Source organism: Coffea arabica, chromosome 2c, assembly GCF_036785885.1.
Source record: "Coffea arabica cultivar ET-39 chromosome 2c, Coffea Arabica ET-39 HiFi, whole genome shotgun sequence".
In the NCBI taxonomy this organism is placed as follows: domain Eukaryota; kingdom Viridiplantae; phylum Streptophyta; class Magnoliopsida; order Gentianales; family Rubiaceae; genus Coffea; species Coffea arabica.
Window position 1 is genome coordinate 72440645 of NC_092312.1, and position 19214 is coordinate 72459858.

The following is a 19214-nucleotide window of genomic DNA, read 5'->3' on the forward strand; positions in this document are numbered from 1 at the left end:
TGTCTTGGTGTTCCCATTCCTTGTGGCCTCATTATTTGCTGGAGTATTAGTTAATCTAAATCCTCATCATTATGTTTGTGATAAGCAAGGGATAAAGTAAAGACTGCGCTCTCATGTGATCAATCATTATGCTTTTTTTTTGTTTTAGGAAGCAAACGCCGAATTGACACACCCCAACAAACATGGGCGGACTAATACATGCATTTTTCAGGGTCCCTCCCCCAAAGAGAACCCTTTTTTTTTTTTTCAGCATCTTTCTTGTTATGAGATAGTAATTTGTTATTTTGCGAATCTACAAGGTAAAATTCCTTCATGTTCTGCTCTTTTGTTTTTCTTGCATTGGGAATAATATGTTACAAAATTTTTTTTTCTGCCTGTTCCATTGAATGAATCTTCTTCTTCTTCTTCTTCTTCTTTTGGTGGGGTGTGGGAAGAAGATGAATCTTGTTAACAGAGTAAGGAGTTTAATTAAGTGCGATTGATTTCCACTTATAATAATATAACCTTACTTTGAAGCTATCCTAAAACTACAAGAAAAGTTTAGCAGCAGAGCCCAGGTGATTGAGACATATTAAACACCAGAAGGGAAAAAAATATATACTTGTTTTTTTTCCCAATTGAAAAATAATATCTGCAAATAGCACTTGATTAGCTACAAGATTTCTTTCTTTCTTTTTTTTTTCAGAACAGTGAAAAGAGTAAAGTTATTTTGGAAAACTAAAAATTCAAAGCAAAGTTTTCCATGATATGTTAACCTGATGGCCGAAAGTCAAGTGTATACGAAACATAAGACAAATGGATGATTTGCCCCGTCAAATTCAAGCAAAATATAAAAACTTCCTTGGTATTGTCTAAATCAAGGGATTTAACAATTAGTAGTATATTTCTTATCCATTTACTTATCTTTCACGGGGATTCACGACCGACTTCTTTAATATTCTCTCAGTCACCTTCGGATGGTTTAGTTTAATCGCAACTGTTTAGAAGATTGATGAGTTAATTACGTCCATCCATTTTAAGCAGTAGAAAAAAAAAATCTCAAATCATTTTGATTGCTAAAAATATTTTTACAGAAACAAGTTGAGCAGACTTTTTAACAGTTCCTTATGGATGGATGTCACTGCAAGTTAGATATCTGCTGTTGCTTCTTCTCATCATGTAATATCTAATGCAATTAAAACAAAAAAAGCTAAAAAAAAATAATCAATTATTATTAGTCTTGAAAATCAACTTAATTGGTAAGAGCATTAGTCAGGTGACTGTCAGATTCTTGATTCGATTATCAGGCTCTTCCCTTTTCCCTCTTTTCTTTTGTAAAGTTTGGAGTCTCCCCTCCCCTTGGACCGAAAAAAAGTAATTATCAGCCTTTGACATAATATTATAACTTGATTAAAATGTGGGTTTCATGTATTGAAAAAAAATCAAAGAAAATTTGTCAATTCGAATGTGTAAAACATAAAATAACACTACTAAACTGCAAGATTAGATGATCCAATCCTGAAGTAGTCACCACCATCCAATGGGTCAATAAGAGTGGCCACAATTTGCACATTGATAATTGGTTATATGTTAACGAGGTTGAGATTAGTCATCATAATCCATTACATGATTAAACCTAAACTATTGCATATAGATAAGACCAAAGTGATCTACAGTATCTCTCCCGCTCCTTGTTTTGTCCGCGATCGATATACCGAGATCGATGTGGAACGGTCTAGGCCGCGATCGCAACCGCGACCGCGACTTTGAACCATGCTCCCGCTCCTTGTTTTGTCCTCTATAATTTACCATACGGATTCTAAATTGTTAATATAATAATGAGGCAAGTTTTTACTTTCTTCACAAGCCGTTGACCTGTGTAGCAGTGAAGAAACTGAAGATTGATTTTTATCGTATGCAAAAAAGTGCATGTGCTTCTGCTATGGCAGAATGAAACTTCACTGCAAAGAAGTCAATGGCAGAAGGATTAAAAACTTTAAAAGCCGAAATTATTGATTGAGTTTAACACTTAATTACTTCTAAGCATGTGCTTGCTAGTTGTAGGTTACTTGTACGTGGAACTTTTCTTTTGTCAAAATAAACTTCACCCCAACAACTTAATCATGAGAGGCTTAAGATGGATGTCTGATTGGAAGAGGCAAGACACTCTGGCAAGCATGCTAATCAGTATTAAGGTTCACATGTTTCTCTCTAAGTTTATCCACAAATCCTCTTTGCTCAAAATTTGAGGAACAATTAGCATTTTCTATGGCAAGCTTGAGCTACTCAACCACCGGTAGCTCAAAACCGTACGAAAAATTTATTACTTTCTCAAAATCTAAAACAGTAGTAGCAGTTTGTTAATATCATGAGTATATATACCAGTTGATTCGTGTCAAGTTATACACGAAACATAACTATTTCAATTGATATTCCGAAGAATGATGAATCTGCCAAGAGAGCAAGGTTGGTTGGACTATTATAAAGTATAATTGCAGTCGAATTTTGCACAAGATAATAAAGTGTGGCAGAAATCACTTACAATTAGTACGCTCCCAGAATCACAGATCATTTACAGGAGTTCGTATGGATCGTTCGTCAACACAATTCATACATTGACAGTGAAATTCGCACACACGATTTCTTGTGAGAAAGTGATTTATTCTTACTGATTGAGTCAACTTGTGTTGTATTACTGTACACGAATGGAGGGATATAGAGACTTCCTAGCAACGAGGATAACACTCAAGCTCAGAGCATTAGTCAAAAAAAGGATTCCAAATTGATAGCTAGTGATGTAGTGTATTACAAAAGAATGCTATTTCTAATCTAGTGAAAGATATAAAAGAAAGTTAAGGTATACAAAAGGCCTATATGTAAAGGAACTACCATAGGGTATAAATACTTTTAGATGATTTTCCACCAAAAAAAAAAAAAGAAAAAGGAAAGAACTGGCCAAGAAAGTGAGAATATATATATGTTACGTAAGGCAATGTGTATCAAATCTCTCCACGCCCCATCAAAGTGATGCCACTGTGTGAGTCCAAGCAAGCATCATAATGAACCAAAACAAAGGCCAGTCTTGATAGAAAGTGCCATGAAAACAACCACATGCTTCCCTTTTCTAGCTCCCCTTTTCTCCTATCTGTGCATCACCCACTAATCATTGCTAAGAATAAAAACAAATAGGAGTGACCCCATATGAGAGCCAATGAGTGAAAGCCACTATCACTTTGTTATCCAATAAGGCATTTCCACATCATCAACTTTTGGAATTTTTGCTAGAATGAATGGTTATTCTTTGTAAACCACAGACTTGACCTTGGAAGACACGATAGGGCAACACATGTGAGTGACCAATTTTTATTGTTTTCTTCCCTACGTTGTCACCCTCGATCGAGTGCGTTCTGTACTTTAAAGTCACCCAGATGCTGCCAATCTGTTCAAAGGATACTACTAATTTGATCTTTTTCATTAATTATGTGCTTTTTTTTTTTAGCAATTAGTTAGTAGTCCTTTGGTCATCTTTTGTAAAGCAAAAGGAATTAGCTCCATGCTCATCTCTACGCTTTAGCAGCAAAAAAAAAAAAAAAAAAAAGAGGTATTTAAGGTGCGTTTGATAAAACTGAAATATGAATTTGGAATCCCTTAAATTATTGAATTATTAAGTCCTAAATCTGATACATTTGAGTGTATATCACATTAAGTGATAAGTGAATAATTTATCACTTATTTTTTGGAGTAAGTTTTGCTTACGAAATTCAGGGTCACTGAATTAATTCAGATGTTCAATTTTTCGTTATCAAACGCGTCTAAACATATTAAGATCTGAATCTATTAAATTTAAGTACCGAATTGAATTATTAAACAAGGCTTTAGTCAATTTTCGAAACAAACGAGAGGAATTAGCTCTATATATGCTCATTTGTACGAGCAATTCATAAGCTTAAACAGTTGTTTTTAAGCATGATACAACCATGTGAGAATATAAGACAACCATGTTGAAACATGATCAACTAAAACCTGTCCATTAAAGAAAACTACTCTTAGCTAGTATTAGTTTTTCCAAATTTATCTCGTTATTCTATCTCCTTATCCATATATTTTAAGTATTTTCATCTCTGATACTTTCGTGAATTTTTAAAATCATTAGAGATATTTTCATCCCTGATTTTTAGAACTAATCCTAAGGGATAAAAAGTAACAATGTGTGAAACTTTTAAAAAAAAAAAAAACAATGTTTTTGGTGCTATTAAAAATCTTAATACTATATTTCGATGAAAATCCTATCTTATATATATCTAGGATTTTACTTCTTGTCGTATGTTATTCCTTTTTTTTTTAACTCTTTATGATTTTACACTTTCACTAAGTGATTAGTGTTTGTTGGTTTCTTAAAATTTTGTTTAGCGTACATAAAAGCGGCTACCCGTTTATTTGGCATTTGAATTCTTCAATACAAGTAATCTTGCACCATCTTTAGAATCAAATTTTCTCAATCGTAAAAGTGACCAAGTGGACCAATCTACCTCGGAATATCGAACTAATTTTTGTTCGAGTGTAACCATACAATGGTGAAAAAAGCCATTCAAATTTTGATTGCTATTTTTTGGAGTTTTTGTGTAAAAATGTATTGTAGTTGCGATCTAATTTACGTGAAAAAAAATATAATTGAAAAATATATTCACAAAAATAAAAATAAAAATTTTTGACCAAAAAAATGGGAACCAAACATGGAAATCTTGAGAATGCTTCCGGGATCAAACTGTAAAACCCCTCATTTATGACCGTCCCTGAACGGTTAATGGCCATGATCTGGCCTCAAAAATTTGTGCGGGTGAAATTACAAGTTGTAACTTGATTTTCACGTCATGTGTGGATCCCGCAAAAATTTGCTCTAAAGTTACACGATGTGCAAAAAAAGTTACGCGATATACAAAGAAGATTACATGCAGTTGAAAATGGCCAAAACCGTCCGGAACGGTTGCAGTGCCCCTAGTCCCCTCATTCATGCATGTTCCCGGCCTGGTGATCATGGCTACGTGCTTCCTAGTGAAGGTAAAATTTGTGTTGGCCAATAATTCACCAAGGATTGTCGCTTTGTCAGAGTTTGATGAATATCAATCTTATTGAAAAGAAAGAAAAGAAAAGAAATGTATTGGTCATAGTCAGCTACGTGTTTTGTAGCTTCGATCAAGTGAATGATATTATGATCAGGAATATGTGAAGGCTTCTGTACTTTTTTTGTCCAGTTAAGCACATTGCAAATTTTGAGGCAGAAGAAGACTCAGATGAGAAGACGAGACATGATAATGATATAGACATGCACCAACTATTCTTAAAGCACTATTAGAAAATAAACAACAATAATTACATTGCACCAAATAAAGTTTAGGTTAGACCTAATTGCTCTCCTTTACCTTTGTATGCAAGTTAAGGTGATCCAACTAACATGGCTAATCGCTAAGGTTCTCATTTTTCAATGAAATAATTAAGCAAATTCCACTCGATCGATATTGTCATCTGCAATTGCTTAAATATTAATTGCTTCATTTGCTTCTAGGTCGTCACAAGGGTCTAATTCCATTTTCTTGTAGGGGAAACAAATTTAAAGGCTTCTCAACAATTCTTGTTGAATTTAGCTTTTAAATTTGGTAAGAATTGAAAAACACTTTACAAGGATGTTATTCCCTCATTTGGCAACAAGGGTTTGATCCAAACCCTGATATTTCCCCTTCCTCGCCGCCCTTTTTATTTTTCATCCCTCTCTCTCATGCCGGTTATAAAACGATAAACTAGAAAGTAAAAAAAAACATAAGATGATACAGAATAAAAGAAGAAAAGGGTTTGACAAGCTAGAAGCTGCTTTTGAGTTATCATCCCTCACTGATTTAGCTGTAAAAATCTAAATAATAGAAGATGTTGCTCGCATGATCATGGAGGTTAGTTTGATGATTTAATCATTTTCTAAAGGTGAAATATCCTTGCATTCCTATTGATTGATTCGTTTGGAGACAAGGGTGATATCCATGTAAACCATGAGAAAAGCAAGGTAAATCAAACAATAGTAGTGCTATTTTCTAGCATATTTCGAACACAAAAGTAGATAAAGAAATTTCAATAACCACAAGTATGCAAGCCTCTGGATTTACAGCTTCAAGACTGCACGATTATATCCAATGTTGAGGTGGACTATAGCCTAAAGCAAAGCTACACCGATTATTAAGGTTGTGGTCAATGCAATTTTAAACGCATGGAGCCATGCAGTACTGTTGTTAAAGATAATCCACAAGCCTAGTTAATAGCTAGACAAGGAACAACCACAAACCAAATGGTAAAGAAATTTTAATTCTACCATTTTTCTTCCAAATTTCAAAGTAAATTTTTTTTTTTTTTTTTTTTGTAATATAACAGAAGAATCCAACCTTACAAAGGAAAGGAAGGAAAGGGTAAGACTTGAGAATCGAACTAGGGTTATGTACTATTGCCAAACTAATGCATCCTTTGGTTACGTGAATATCAAATGCCAAAACAAAAAAAAAATAGAAAACAATAAGAAAAAACTCTTCATATATATTATTAGGTAAGTCATGAAAAAGAGATTACCAATAAAAGTATGTAATATTCCAACAATTAAGCTATCAATTATAAAACAATTAACTAAACACAATTGAACTATCACCCGTAATATTTGGTTCGACTTTTAATTCCTCTTACTCTCTTCTTACTTCCTTCTTATTTAACAAACTAATACAAAAAAAAAAAAAAAAAACCCTTCTTGAATAGTTGAACAAACTAACAAAACTGAAACGCAACTTAAGGAATGTTGAAAACGAAAAGATACCATGAGTAAATTAAGAAATAATGTACAAAAAGAAACAAGCAATAGTAATTTATGAATATTGCATTTGACAGTTGGAGCCAAAAGGACGTAAGGTGCGGTGGAAAGTTAAAAAAAAATACTCCCTCCGTTCCACTTTGACAGTCCTGTTTTCCTTTTTCGTCTGTCTCAAATTATAGTCTACTTTCCAATTGAAGAATATAGTTGTATTTTAATTTTTCTAAAATACCCTTATTTAATGTAAGTTGTTGTTACTATAAACTTACCCCATTTAATGAGAGTTGATTCTTTTTTACCATCAATTCAAGTTCCCATAAAATTGTACTCTATTTAATGTGAGGGTATTTTAGAAAAATAGTAATCTAAATTTACTTTTTCAACAAAATTAATTATTTTTTCTTAAACTATGTGAAAAAAAAGAAATCGGACTATTAAAGTGGGACGGAGGGAGTAAAAGAAAAGAGCAGTAATAGAGTAGTTTAGAAATATAAACAGTAGTGAAACAAGTTGTCCATTCAGAAGTTTTCGTAAAAAACTACTCCCTCCATCCCACTTTGATAGTCCTGTTTTCCTTTTTCGTCTGTTCCAAATTATAGTCCACTTTCCAATTGAAGAATATAGTTGTATTTTAATTTTTCTAAAATACCCTTATTTAATGTAAGTTGTTGTTACTATAAACCTACTCCATTTAATGAAAGTTGATTCATTTTTTTACCATCAATTCAAGTTCCCATAAAATTGTACTCTATTTAATGTGAAGAAATTTTAGGAAAATAGCAATTTAAATTTACTTTTTTAACAAAATTAATTACTTTTTCTTAAATTGTGTGAAAAAAGAAATAGAACTATCAAAGTGGGACAGAAAGAGTATTATACTTTTTAGTGCTCGAAAAAATAATGACCGAAAAATAGGTTCAGGAACAACAATATAAAAATTGTATGGAAAACAGGTGATAAAACGAAAAAGAAAAATAAACATTAAATAAATAGGGCAGCAGCTCCACTGCCAGCCCTGCCCAGGCCTTTGTCCTCCTTCAGACATTTCCAACACAATAAAGTCTCCTCTCCCTTCCCTCTTCCCATTCTCTTCTAATCTCCCTTCGCTTTATTTTTTCTTCTAGTTTTCCTTCTTCTTTCCCCTTCACCTCTTCTTCCACTCATCCCTCACTTCAACATCCACAAAAGGCTATTTATTATTCGTTCAACCTGCTGCTAAGCTATACTCCGAACACCCCCCCTCCTTCCACGGCTTCCGCCGCCGCGATCATCCTCGCGCCGCCACTTAGGTACTACTGCTACTTGTTTAATACTATCCAATATCGTTCCAACTTGTTAAGCTGGGTATCTAGTGTTTCTTTTCCGCTCTTGCAATACAAATTTGCTTTACAGTTTCATCAATTTATTGGAAGAGCGTGGACAGAAATGCATCATCCGTCAATTTATAGGATGTAAATATTTGGTGCACGAAAGCGTGATTGTTAGGCTTGACCAGATATGGTATATTTGGTTTATCTTCGGAATCTAATTTAGATGTCTGCTTTATTCTGTTCGCCAGAATAGAATTGGTTGGATTCATTCCTTCATTCCGCAACGAGATTTCTGAGGGAAGAAATAAAAACCGTTTCTCTCAACGGCATCATGATGACGTCAGAGTATTCCATCTCGAATCCCGAGGCCGACTCCAATGATCGATCGCGGGAGTCCAAGCGCAAAAGGCGAAGAAAAATCGGGCCCGAGGATTCATTAGGCCAGCCGGAGAACATTGCGGACCCCAGCCGGTGGAGATCGGAGTCTGAGGAACGGATCTACGCCACGAAGCTAGTCGACGAGCTGTCTAAAGTCCGTCCGGCGCCTTCGTCTCCGGTCTCCGGTGGAAGAGCCGTTCGCGAGACGGCGGACAGAGTCTTGGCCGTTGCGGCCAAAGGGAGGAGTCGCTGGGGTAGAGCGATTCTCACGGGTCGACTCAGTTTTCGACTCAGCCAGATTAATAAAAGGCATAGACACATGAAAACCAAGGTCACCGGCGATAACCGGTTGAAGAAGCCTGTTTCCAAAAAGAGGTTGCCTCCGTTGCAGAGGAAAGTGAAGGTATTGGGCCGGTTAGTTCCCGGCTGCCAGAAAATTTCCTTTCCTAGCCTTCTGGAAGAGGCCACTGATTACATAGCAGCTTTGCAAATGCAAGTCCGAGCCATGACTGTACTCTCTGAGCTTCTCGGCGGCGGCGGCGGCGGGGGCAATGGCAATGCCAGTGCCAGTGGCGGCTCAAATCAATCTTAGCCTCGGCGTATGTGATTAATTACTATGGCTAGCTGAGGTGTTTTTAGTAATTTCGTTAATTTTTTACGATTTTTTAGAAAAAGCTTTTGTTAATAATCGAGAGGTTTTCTATTTTCGTGTATTTTATTGTATACATGTCCCATTTTACCCCTCTTGATCTCTCGCGCTCTTTTTCTCTCTCGACATAGCCATATGATTTTATTCGTTTTTTCCCGGTTTTAAATCTGTGTATGTTAATTATATATATATTTTTTCTCATTTGCTTATTCTTTGTGTTTGATCGGTTGATCATAAAGTTGAACATGCCAACTAATTTGTTACTGCTCACTTTAGAAGCGTATTAAACTATAATCTTCTGTGATTCGCTTCCCACTGGCAAAATATTTGGAACAATAATGAGCAAGTTGTTCTGAGTTTGCTTGTTTAACAGTGTCATCATTGGTAATTAATTATCTTGTTTGAGGAATATTCTTACTTCCTCTTTACTTGGATTAGTTTGGCACCTTAAGGACAGTAAATTTACTGTTTGATAATTTAATTGAGCACTTAAATTTAATGAATTCAGATCTTAACATGTCCTGATAATAAAAAATAGAACATCTGAATTAATTAAATGGTACTGAATTTTTTAGACAAAATTTGTTTCAAAAAAAAGTGATAAATTAGTAGATTTATATTTAATGTGATATACAATCAATTATATTAGATTTAGTACTTAACAATTCAATAATTTAACGAATTCAAATTTTAGTTTTCAAATGCTAGTTTTATCAGACGCACACGTAATTTATGGAACAAAATTAAAACTCATAATTTATGAGGCAGGCTCCAGGGGTGCACATGAGATGATGTTAATGCACTGGAAAAAAAAAAAAAAAAAGGTTTTGCATCAAGGGGACAATAATAGCTGTTCAGAATGACTATGGATGGGTGACATAATTTTTACTAAAATGAAAAAATGTGGGCACATGTTTTATGGTCCAAAAAGGGAAATGCTGGTAAAGGAGTGAAGAATAAAGGGAAATATGGTAACGGCGAGTATCCTTTCAAAGGAACCCAAGTCAAATTGCTTACCGCAGGTTCTTAGCTTCCTTTGCTCACATAAATCAGAAAAGGATAGGATGGAGAGATCACATTCCCAGGGAGCAAATTTTGTGTGGCCCCAAGCTGTCTCCAGGCGAACCATAGACGGCCTTGTTTGGATTGCTTGTTTCCGTCGAAAAATATTATCATTTTTCGTGATCACATTTTTCTCTCACATATATCAAATCGCTATAGTAATTTTTTCATAAAAAATGACGAAAAATACAATCCAAACACAACCGTAGATTTAGGCTTTTTGATTTTTCAGCAAGCAAAATGTTTAATTAGCTACCAATTTTATTCACTAATTCATAAGAGGAAGATTTTAATTAAGTTACTTCAATTTGGTCTAGGTGCAAGATCATGTCTTTCCGAATCAATAGTGGAACTATGGTTCATTCATTCAAAAAGACTGAAATGAGATATTCTTTGTGTTACGTTGCTACCATTCTAAATTCTCATTTATTGGTAATCCATTGAGAAATTAAGCCTAAAAGTTATTCACGTCTGCGGCAATATTTTTCTTTTTGCTAGGTAATGGGAGGAAAGAACACAAGAAATTATTTTGTTTTTATCATTGGCCGAGTTGGTACTCCTCATGGGCACGCCTGATTTCTGTCCGCATCATTTGATATACAGTTAATCCACTCGATTAGGATGGACTAATAATCTCCATTAAGCGGTTGAGAAAGTGTTCCACATTCCTGGAGCTAAATGGATATTTTACCCCATTTTCTCCCTCTGGTTCGAAAAATTACTTTTGTACAAAAAAAAAAAAAACGAAGCCCGGGTTATGTATTCCAAAATTTACACCGTTTTATCTATATATTTTGGTATCAAAATTTGGGAGACACGTCTATTCTAAACATAAAATATGCCACCGATTCATTGAGCAGTTGATAGTGATCCTTATAAATCGCTTATTATTAAGCGCACTTTAATTAGTATTCAAAATCGAACTCGAGCGTTGCGACACAAGAACAAAATACTTTACACTATTAAAAGAAAAGCATCACGCCACTATTCCCTGCCAATCAACTTGAAATGAAACAAATGCAATTGACTTTAATTAAAATAATTAAAAAAAAATGGCACAGCACCCTTTATTTTATTTTTTGTAGGTATTTGTACGGGATAAAACTAGAAAACGGGGTAGAAATGGAAAATGACGGAAGACGTAGACCCGTAACGTACTAAAATACATCGATATTGCCTGGACAACCTAACCCTCCCCCACAAAAAGCTACGGAAGTTGGCAAATGCGCCAAAACCAGTCTAATAAGCAACAGCCGCATGGCATGTGCATGTGATCCAATTGAAAGAGCCCCCACCACACCTTATTATAGCTGCATGTATATTGCACATGTGAGATAGTAATTTTTTTTTTTTCCAAACGATAAAAGATACATACATGTGAGATAGTAATTATTGATTCAAACATTTCTCACTTTTTGATAATGATGATGATGATATATATATATATATGTATGTATGTATATGTATGCTTTTGCTTTTCAATGCCCTTCAATTCAATTCAATTCAATTGTTAGTACTAGTAGTTGTATCAATGAACTTTATGGTGTAGGATAATTCTTGCTTTGAACATCTCATATGGTCTAAAATTGGACCACCTCCCCTCCATCCATCTAACCTTTTTTTGGGAGAGGACTTGAGCCAAGGTTGAAAATTATGTACAAGCCATTAAAGGGCTAACTTAAAATTTCGAAACTTAATGAACATATAAGTAGGTCAATTGAGTTTGAAACCAACACATCCAATAAGGACCATCATGTTCTTCTTGTCGATTTTGTGGATGATGATTATGAAAAAGAAAATGGGAATCAGTTGAAAGTTTTTTCTTAAGGTAATTTCTTTATGAAGCGTCTAAAATTTATTTAAATCCAAAACCAGAGACGACATTAACATCACGAAAACTGTTTATATTTAAAATCAATCATGCGATAAAGAGAGACACGAAACGTCAATAGCTCGAATGAAATTAACCAAAACTTCCATCCATCGCATTTTCCATGAAACAAGCACGACTCTAAAGTCAAAATTTAACAGAACTTAATTTGCTCGTACTTCAGCCCAAAGAGAAAAGGGAAAACATCAAAACCATTGAGACGAGACCGATCTTGTGTATTACATGTACCAAAGATCGAACAATATTGCCAAGGAATGGCAGCTAAGTGTTTGGGCTCGGAGGAAAGAATGGGAGGGTCACCCTCGAAAAGCCCTTCTCACCATTCCAAGAGCTAACACGTGTGAGCCACCAATCACTGTTGGGGGGGGGGGGGGGTTCCACTTCCACCGCAACCTATCTGGATGCTATATTAGATGCCCAATTTTGTGCCCTCTACGGAGTTTTTTGGATGGTGAACCTCCTTGGGATGGCCATGAATGAAAGGACCACAAAAAAAAAGAAAGAAAGAGTGGGTTTGCATGTTTCGGAGGCTATCTTCAGCTACAGTGATGATAATTTTAGTAAAACAAAAATTATCAGATACATGTGTTTTGCTTTATTTGGTTTCGCATGTGTGCTGCTGCCTGCTATAATAGTCTAAAGCTCACATGCATCCATGTGGCTCTCATACGGAAAGCTTTCTGCTTTTTCATCTCATGTTTCGGTGGGAATATCGCACTAGCCAGCAGAAGAATTAATATATATATATATATATATTTATTTATTTATTTAATTAGTTTGAATTACACATTGATGGGTGAAAATAGATTCTTGGAACCCTAATTCGGCATATACCATTAATGGGTTTGTTTGGACAGTGTATTATTTGAAATAATTACTGTAGCACTTTTTGTGATGTGATGTATGTGAGATAAAAAAGGTGATTGGAAATATAAAAAGGTGGGTTGGAAAATGTGTTGATGATGCAAGCGAAATATTATTTGGGATAGAAGTATTTAATCTAATGTAGCTCTCTTGCTACCACTACTACTATGGATATTCACAACATCATTACCTAGCTAGTCAACACTTTTTTTTTTTATTTTTTTGTTGATTTAATGGTTAATGTTGAGATTTCAAAAGAATTTAGACGTCTTAAGTTCAAACCTCCTTTCTTCTTTCTTGCTTCTTAAATTCCATCGTTTTTGAATGCTCAAAATTAACCTCAGATCCAGCGTTTTCAACAATAGTTGCGACAACAAATGTATTGTTTCACATGCACCAAAATTTTCATTTGAGATGTTTTGAAATTCCGACAGGTTATATATAACCCTAAATGAGTATGAAAGAGAGAAACACATAATTAAACATCCCATAAGTGAAAGTGATTGAGTAAAGGTCACCATCTTGAGGAACCAGAAGGGGAAATTTGACAGCAATCGGCCTTGATCTCATTATTGTCTTTTATGGTCATTTTTCATCAGGATTCAGGAGTTGCATGTCAAGGTCATGGCAGTTGAAGGAAAGAGGCAGTATGGTAGAAAGGAAACCAAATGAAAATAAGAGCGAAAAATTTAGACGCGACAAGTTAATGGAACAAGGAAATTTTTAGTTGGTATACTGCTGTTAAGTTAAGAGTCAAAGTCGGTGGAAAAAACTTGTTGGCAAACCACAAAGATTAGAGAAATTAATTTTTTTTTTGTTCATCTCATTTTTCAATATGCATGATTTGTATCTAAAATTCATCACAAAATGATTTTCCAAATTCAAGGTTTTCTCCTACTTTTATATATGTGAATTCCTCGCCAAAATTCCAACACGAGCACCACCAAGCAAGGGAGTGGAGAGGTTCTACTTGTTTCTTTGGGAACTTTTGGGCATGTTTTGCAAACAAAATTTATTTTGGTCAAGTTTGTCTTCTGCAAGTTTTTTAACAATTTTAATTACAGTAATTTTAAAAAAATTTCTCAAAAAATTTAAACTATACACTTCAAAATATCTAAAAATTTACACATTTCAAAAATTTTTCTTATAATTTTTACTGCAAGTTACAGGAAAATTTTAGACAAACGCCTAAAACGCTCGTTTGCAAACGGGATCTTTGTTTCCTTTATCTTTTAAAATAGGGATGATACATGAGTGTGTGTGTGTGGACTGTGAAGTAGCTTTCCTTTCGAGCTACCGGCATCCCACCTGTGGTCCGGCGTCCTCCCTGGACTGAAAACAAAATTTCATTTTAACTCATTAATATTCTGACATTGCCACCAGGAAATCCAAAATATAATAATAATAAAGAAATTGTTAATTTCTGTAGTCAACATCTGTCTCAGATCAAGGGTCAAACCATTCGTATGCCTGATAACCAAAACCAGTATGACTCGTGTGCTAACTAAGCTGTGCCACGACTTCTATTCTATGTATTTATCATAGAGAATTTCCATTCCCTATATATATTTGTCAAGAACTTATTACTTGGTAGGTAAAACTTTAAAATTTCTTGCTCCCTGCCCCCTTGAAGAACAAGTCAAATTTGATCTCTTTTGGGTGTTTGTTCATCATTTTCAGAGCTCCCCTCTACTGGTCTCGAGTCAAAACTATATTTTTCTGACCCTATGAAGCTAGGAAGAAAACAATGCAGGAGGGAGATGGCCGGCCAGTCCTAGATAACTATATGTTGTGATATTTTAACGGATTTAATTTCTTGACCTATATCTATTCACAAATAGAGGTTTAATTAAAACTCTCTTGATGATCCTCGTTCGATAGTTTTCCTGTCATCCAATTGTAGTTTGTGGCGGTGTTGCTGGTCACCTGATTTTGGTTTTGTGCCATACGTACATTATTATTTGCATTATGCTATTCTCTAGCATATCTTGGAACACAAATTATTATGCTTGTCACCGAGCACCTGCAACTTTGAGCTCATCAAAACTTTCCACTCTTGCTAATCTAGATGTCCGTCCACCTTCAGCTAGTACTTAAACGTTGATCAACTACGTACCAAATTTCCAAACTTTTTAACGTGATTTCATTTCATTTCATTAAAACCAATCTCATAATTAAGAAGGGTTTTCATTCCTTTCATTAAATCCCAAAAGGGATTTTAAACATCAAATTAATGGCACTCCAACTTTATGTCTACTCATCATCAAAGCAAGAATCCCTGCACTGCACATAAGCCATTCAAAATTTTGGATAGCATGCCCTACATAAATCTAATCAATCAACCTTGTCTTAGCTTAGCCATTTGGATCTTATGCACATTCATTTACCAAAACAGAAGTGTACCAAATGTATATATTCTTCGAGCATATGCAAAATCTTCAGCACCATATGGAATAGAGAGGGATCAGATTGAATGAATGTACAATATCAAGGAAGGAAGAGGATAACTACCAATTTCTGATCTTCAAATGGCCACAAATTTAGCCACGGAGGCAAAGCAGATTGAGGGGCCAAATAAACTGTTCTTCTCACCACTAGATTATCTTCTATAGCCTTCTTTTCCTTTTGCCTGAAAAAATACAAGATATAAAGTCATTTTCATTCATTTCTCCCACTTACACAGATAGACAAAATAGTAGTCTCACATGCATCCATGTGACTTCAATCAAGACAGCCGACCCTTTTCTTTGATAGGTAAAGTGCCCTAATGTCATTCGTGCAACATTTCTGTCATCTTCAGCTTGAATTCCAGAAGACTGCAACTGCTTTGATTGCCCTCAAATATTACAGGCCAAGTCCGCACATTTATGTCCGTTGCTTTGTTACTCTGAAAAAATTGGGAATGCTTTTGTATTGCTGAAAAATAATGTCTTAGATATCAGAAGAAAGCAATTACATTAGTTGAAATTTTGACAGAAACAAAAATTGTTTCGAGATTTATACTGACAATCTTGCATGCACTAATGTTTTCAAGACAGTTTCTGAGGCCATGTTACGGCATGTACAAATGAATGCTGAATTCATTAGGTAGTCCGACATATTTATTGTCGTTCATAAAATACAAGAGCTTAACATAAAGACAACAGAAACCAGCTGCATAATTTGTCTTGGAATTCTTAGGCAGGTCTTTTAATTGCAGGTCTTTTAAGGGCAAAATTGTTAAATCAAATTTTACATGAGTCGGATCATAGTCTCTCACAATTTATAAATTAAATTTTTTCGTCCCTTACATTTCGCAAAATGAATTTTTTTCATCCTTCACATTTTTTAAAATGAATTTTTTCATCTCTTATTGATCATATGTGAGAATAGTTTTTTTTAAACTCATATATATATCTATTTAATTTTACCTGAATAATACGAATAGCATATAATATATCTCTATTTGATTTCGCCTGTGTGAAATCAAATAGAAATATATTACATGCTATTCGTACTATTCAGGTAAAATTAAATAGATATATACATGGATTTAAAAAAAAATTGTTAGTTTTTCACCCATATTCATTTCTTTTTACTTGAACATTGAAAACAATGAAGAAATTTAATCCAAAACATAATCGAGTGTTTATATCAATATAAATTTGGACAGAAAAATAAATAAAGGAAAAGTATGAGAAAAAGAAGTAAATGATTGGTACTTTCAAATTTTAGATAATCACAACGTAAGCAATTCAACTGTTCATTTTAAAAGTGGCGAGTAGAAATTTCAAATTTAAACTGTAATTTGCTGGCACGACTATAGAATTCGAGTTAGAACTCATTAATTAAATGATCTTATTATATAACTTAATAAATAATTTATTACCAAAAAAGAAAGGCAACAAATATTGAATAGGTTTACATGGTGAAATCATATAGATATATATATATGGATTAAAAATAAAATTGTTAGTTTTAAATCCCTGTATATGTCTATTGAATAGTATATGTACAACTACGATTAGCCTGTTTAAATGAAATTAAATAGAAATATATTACATGTTATTCGTACTGTTCATGTGAAATCAAATAGATATATACATGGATTTAAAGAAAAAAAACTATTCACACACATGATTAACGGGGGACGAAAAAATTCATTTTAAAAAGTATGAGGAATGAAAAAATTCATCTTGTAAAATGTGAGGGACGAAACAATTCATTTTTAGGGACAAAAAAATTCATTTTGTAAAATGTGAGTGATTGTGAATTAGATTATGTAAAATTTTATTTAACAATTTTTCCGTTAAAAAATAATCACGTGTAAGACATGTGATGGATTCCGATAAAAAACTAGTCAAAAACCTAGGTAGAAACCAAATTTGACTAATGTAAATTTGTAAAGAATATAAAATTACACCTTTAAAAGTAAAAGACGAAAATAGTCATTTTGTAAAATGTGATGGATGTTTTGAACGATTTTCCCCGTATGGGCTTGTCATTCAATACGATCAAATCCCCCATTCCAAACAAATCCTAGTTTTGTGAAATTAGATGAAGCATGTCCATAAACAAATACTGGATTTTTCATAATTATCTCACCAAAAATCTCCAATCATGGTAGAAGTAAATATTGAACACAAGATGTTAGAAAGTTCAAATGGCATGTTAACGCATTTTTTTTTATATATTTGAAACTAGCAATTAAAATTGTGCTCACCTCCTTATTTCTTAAATTCCATCCTTTCCCTATTAGAAAAATTTTTTTAAAAAAAAAGGTATTGTAACCACCTTTTTTTTGGGATAATTTCAGAAACCTCCCTTGAGGTTTCTGACAATTTCACTCAACTCCCCCCAATTTTAGAAAATTACACCGACATCCCTTACTTTTACTATTTAAGTAACGTTATAGACCCATTAGGCTAGAATTACACTTAAGTATCCTAAAATACCCTTATGCAATATCATAACATCAAAAGAAAGTGAAAAAAAAAAAAGGTTTAGTGATCAATTTAACCAAAAAAAGTAACAAACACTTTTATCCAAATTCACTATGCTTCCACGATAATTGTAAACTCAAAACCTCATCAACCGTTTAAGCAAACTCCAATTTAATTCCTAAATTCTATCAATTTTGGTATCACTAAAATCCCTAATTTTACCAAAATTGCACTCCAATTTAATCCTCAAATTCTATCAATTTCGGCATCATCAAAATCCCAAACTCTACCCGAATCACTTTACAAAAAAACAATAATCACCACCACCAACTAAAATACCCTCAAAAGCTTCCTGCCCCAAATTAACACTATATTTTGTCTATTGGCTAATCTCACAACTCAAATTATGAACCCAACACCTATCGCATATCACTTTCCTTGAACAAAAGACCTGGCCAACCATATTAATGTCTCTGCCAAGAGCAACCCATACTCCAATGGCGTTAGGAATAGAGAAACTAATCTTTATGACAATCCACCACCAATATTTGTAAATCAAACAAAAATGAAACTAAATGAAAATATTAGATTCTAGTGCGTAATAGACATAATAGTATAACTTAGAGTCATCCCTTATTCTCTTCCCACTATAGCCCATTAATTTCATTTTTTTTCCTCTCTATCACAACCATCTTCATCATCTCCATCTAATTTGACCATGATATTTTCATTTGCTCCCTAAATTTGTAATTTTGAAAAATTTGATTCTTTAATATATGCAATTCATAAGACGAGAAGAAATAAACAGGGGGCCTGACAGTTAAGTACCACGGAAAGAGAGAAATGGACAAGAAATAAACATTTCGGGTAGGTTTGAATGGTGATGTAGTTGATGGGTGGAAGACACTATAGGGTTATATGTAGGAAGGAGAGAATCATAAAAGGTAGAAAAAATGGAGGGAAAGAGAAAAAAAAAACTGCTGTAAATTAAAGTAGGATTGGAGATGATGACAAGTTGTTATAGATTTTTATATTTTCTTTTACTTTTGGTTTGGTTTTTGTATCCCACATATGTGATAAATTATCTATTAAGTAGAGGGTATTGTAATCATTTTATTGAATCGAGGGAGGTTAGTGTAATTTTCTAAAATTGGAGAAGTTAAGTGAAATTATCAGAAAATTAAGGGAGGTTTCTGAAATTATCCCCTTTTTTTTGTTAAAAGGATTAATAGTGGTTCATCACATAATGAATCGAACTCGTGATATTTTGATTACAGATACCAATTACTGGATGCATCTTGAAGCCATTGACATTCATTTC

The 19214-nt window shown here is 33.9% G+C and overlaps 1 protein-coding gene across 2 annotated transcripts; it reads left to right on the forward strand.

Moving 5' to 3' along the window:
• Positions 1-7817: 7817 nt before the first annotated feature.
• LOC113727812 (transcription factor bHLH149) lies at positions 7818-9246 on the forward strand. 2 transcript variants are annotated; one of them, XM_027252169.2, is made up of 2 exons: positions 7818-8106; positions 8376-9246. In XM_027252169.2, the coding sequence occupies exon 2, from the start codon at positions 8459-8461 to the stop codon at positions 9095-9097; it is 639 nt and encodes a 212-aa protein (XP_027107970.1). In that variant the 5' UTR covers positions 7818-8106; positions 8376-8458; the 3' UTR covers positions 9098-9246. The 2 variants fall into 2 exon arrangements, with proteins under 2 accessions (XP_027107970.1, XP_027107971.1); XM_027252170.2 differs by having other exon boundaries at positions 8381-9246.
• Positions 9247-19214: the final 9968 nt, after the last annotated feature.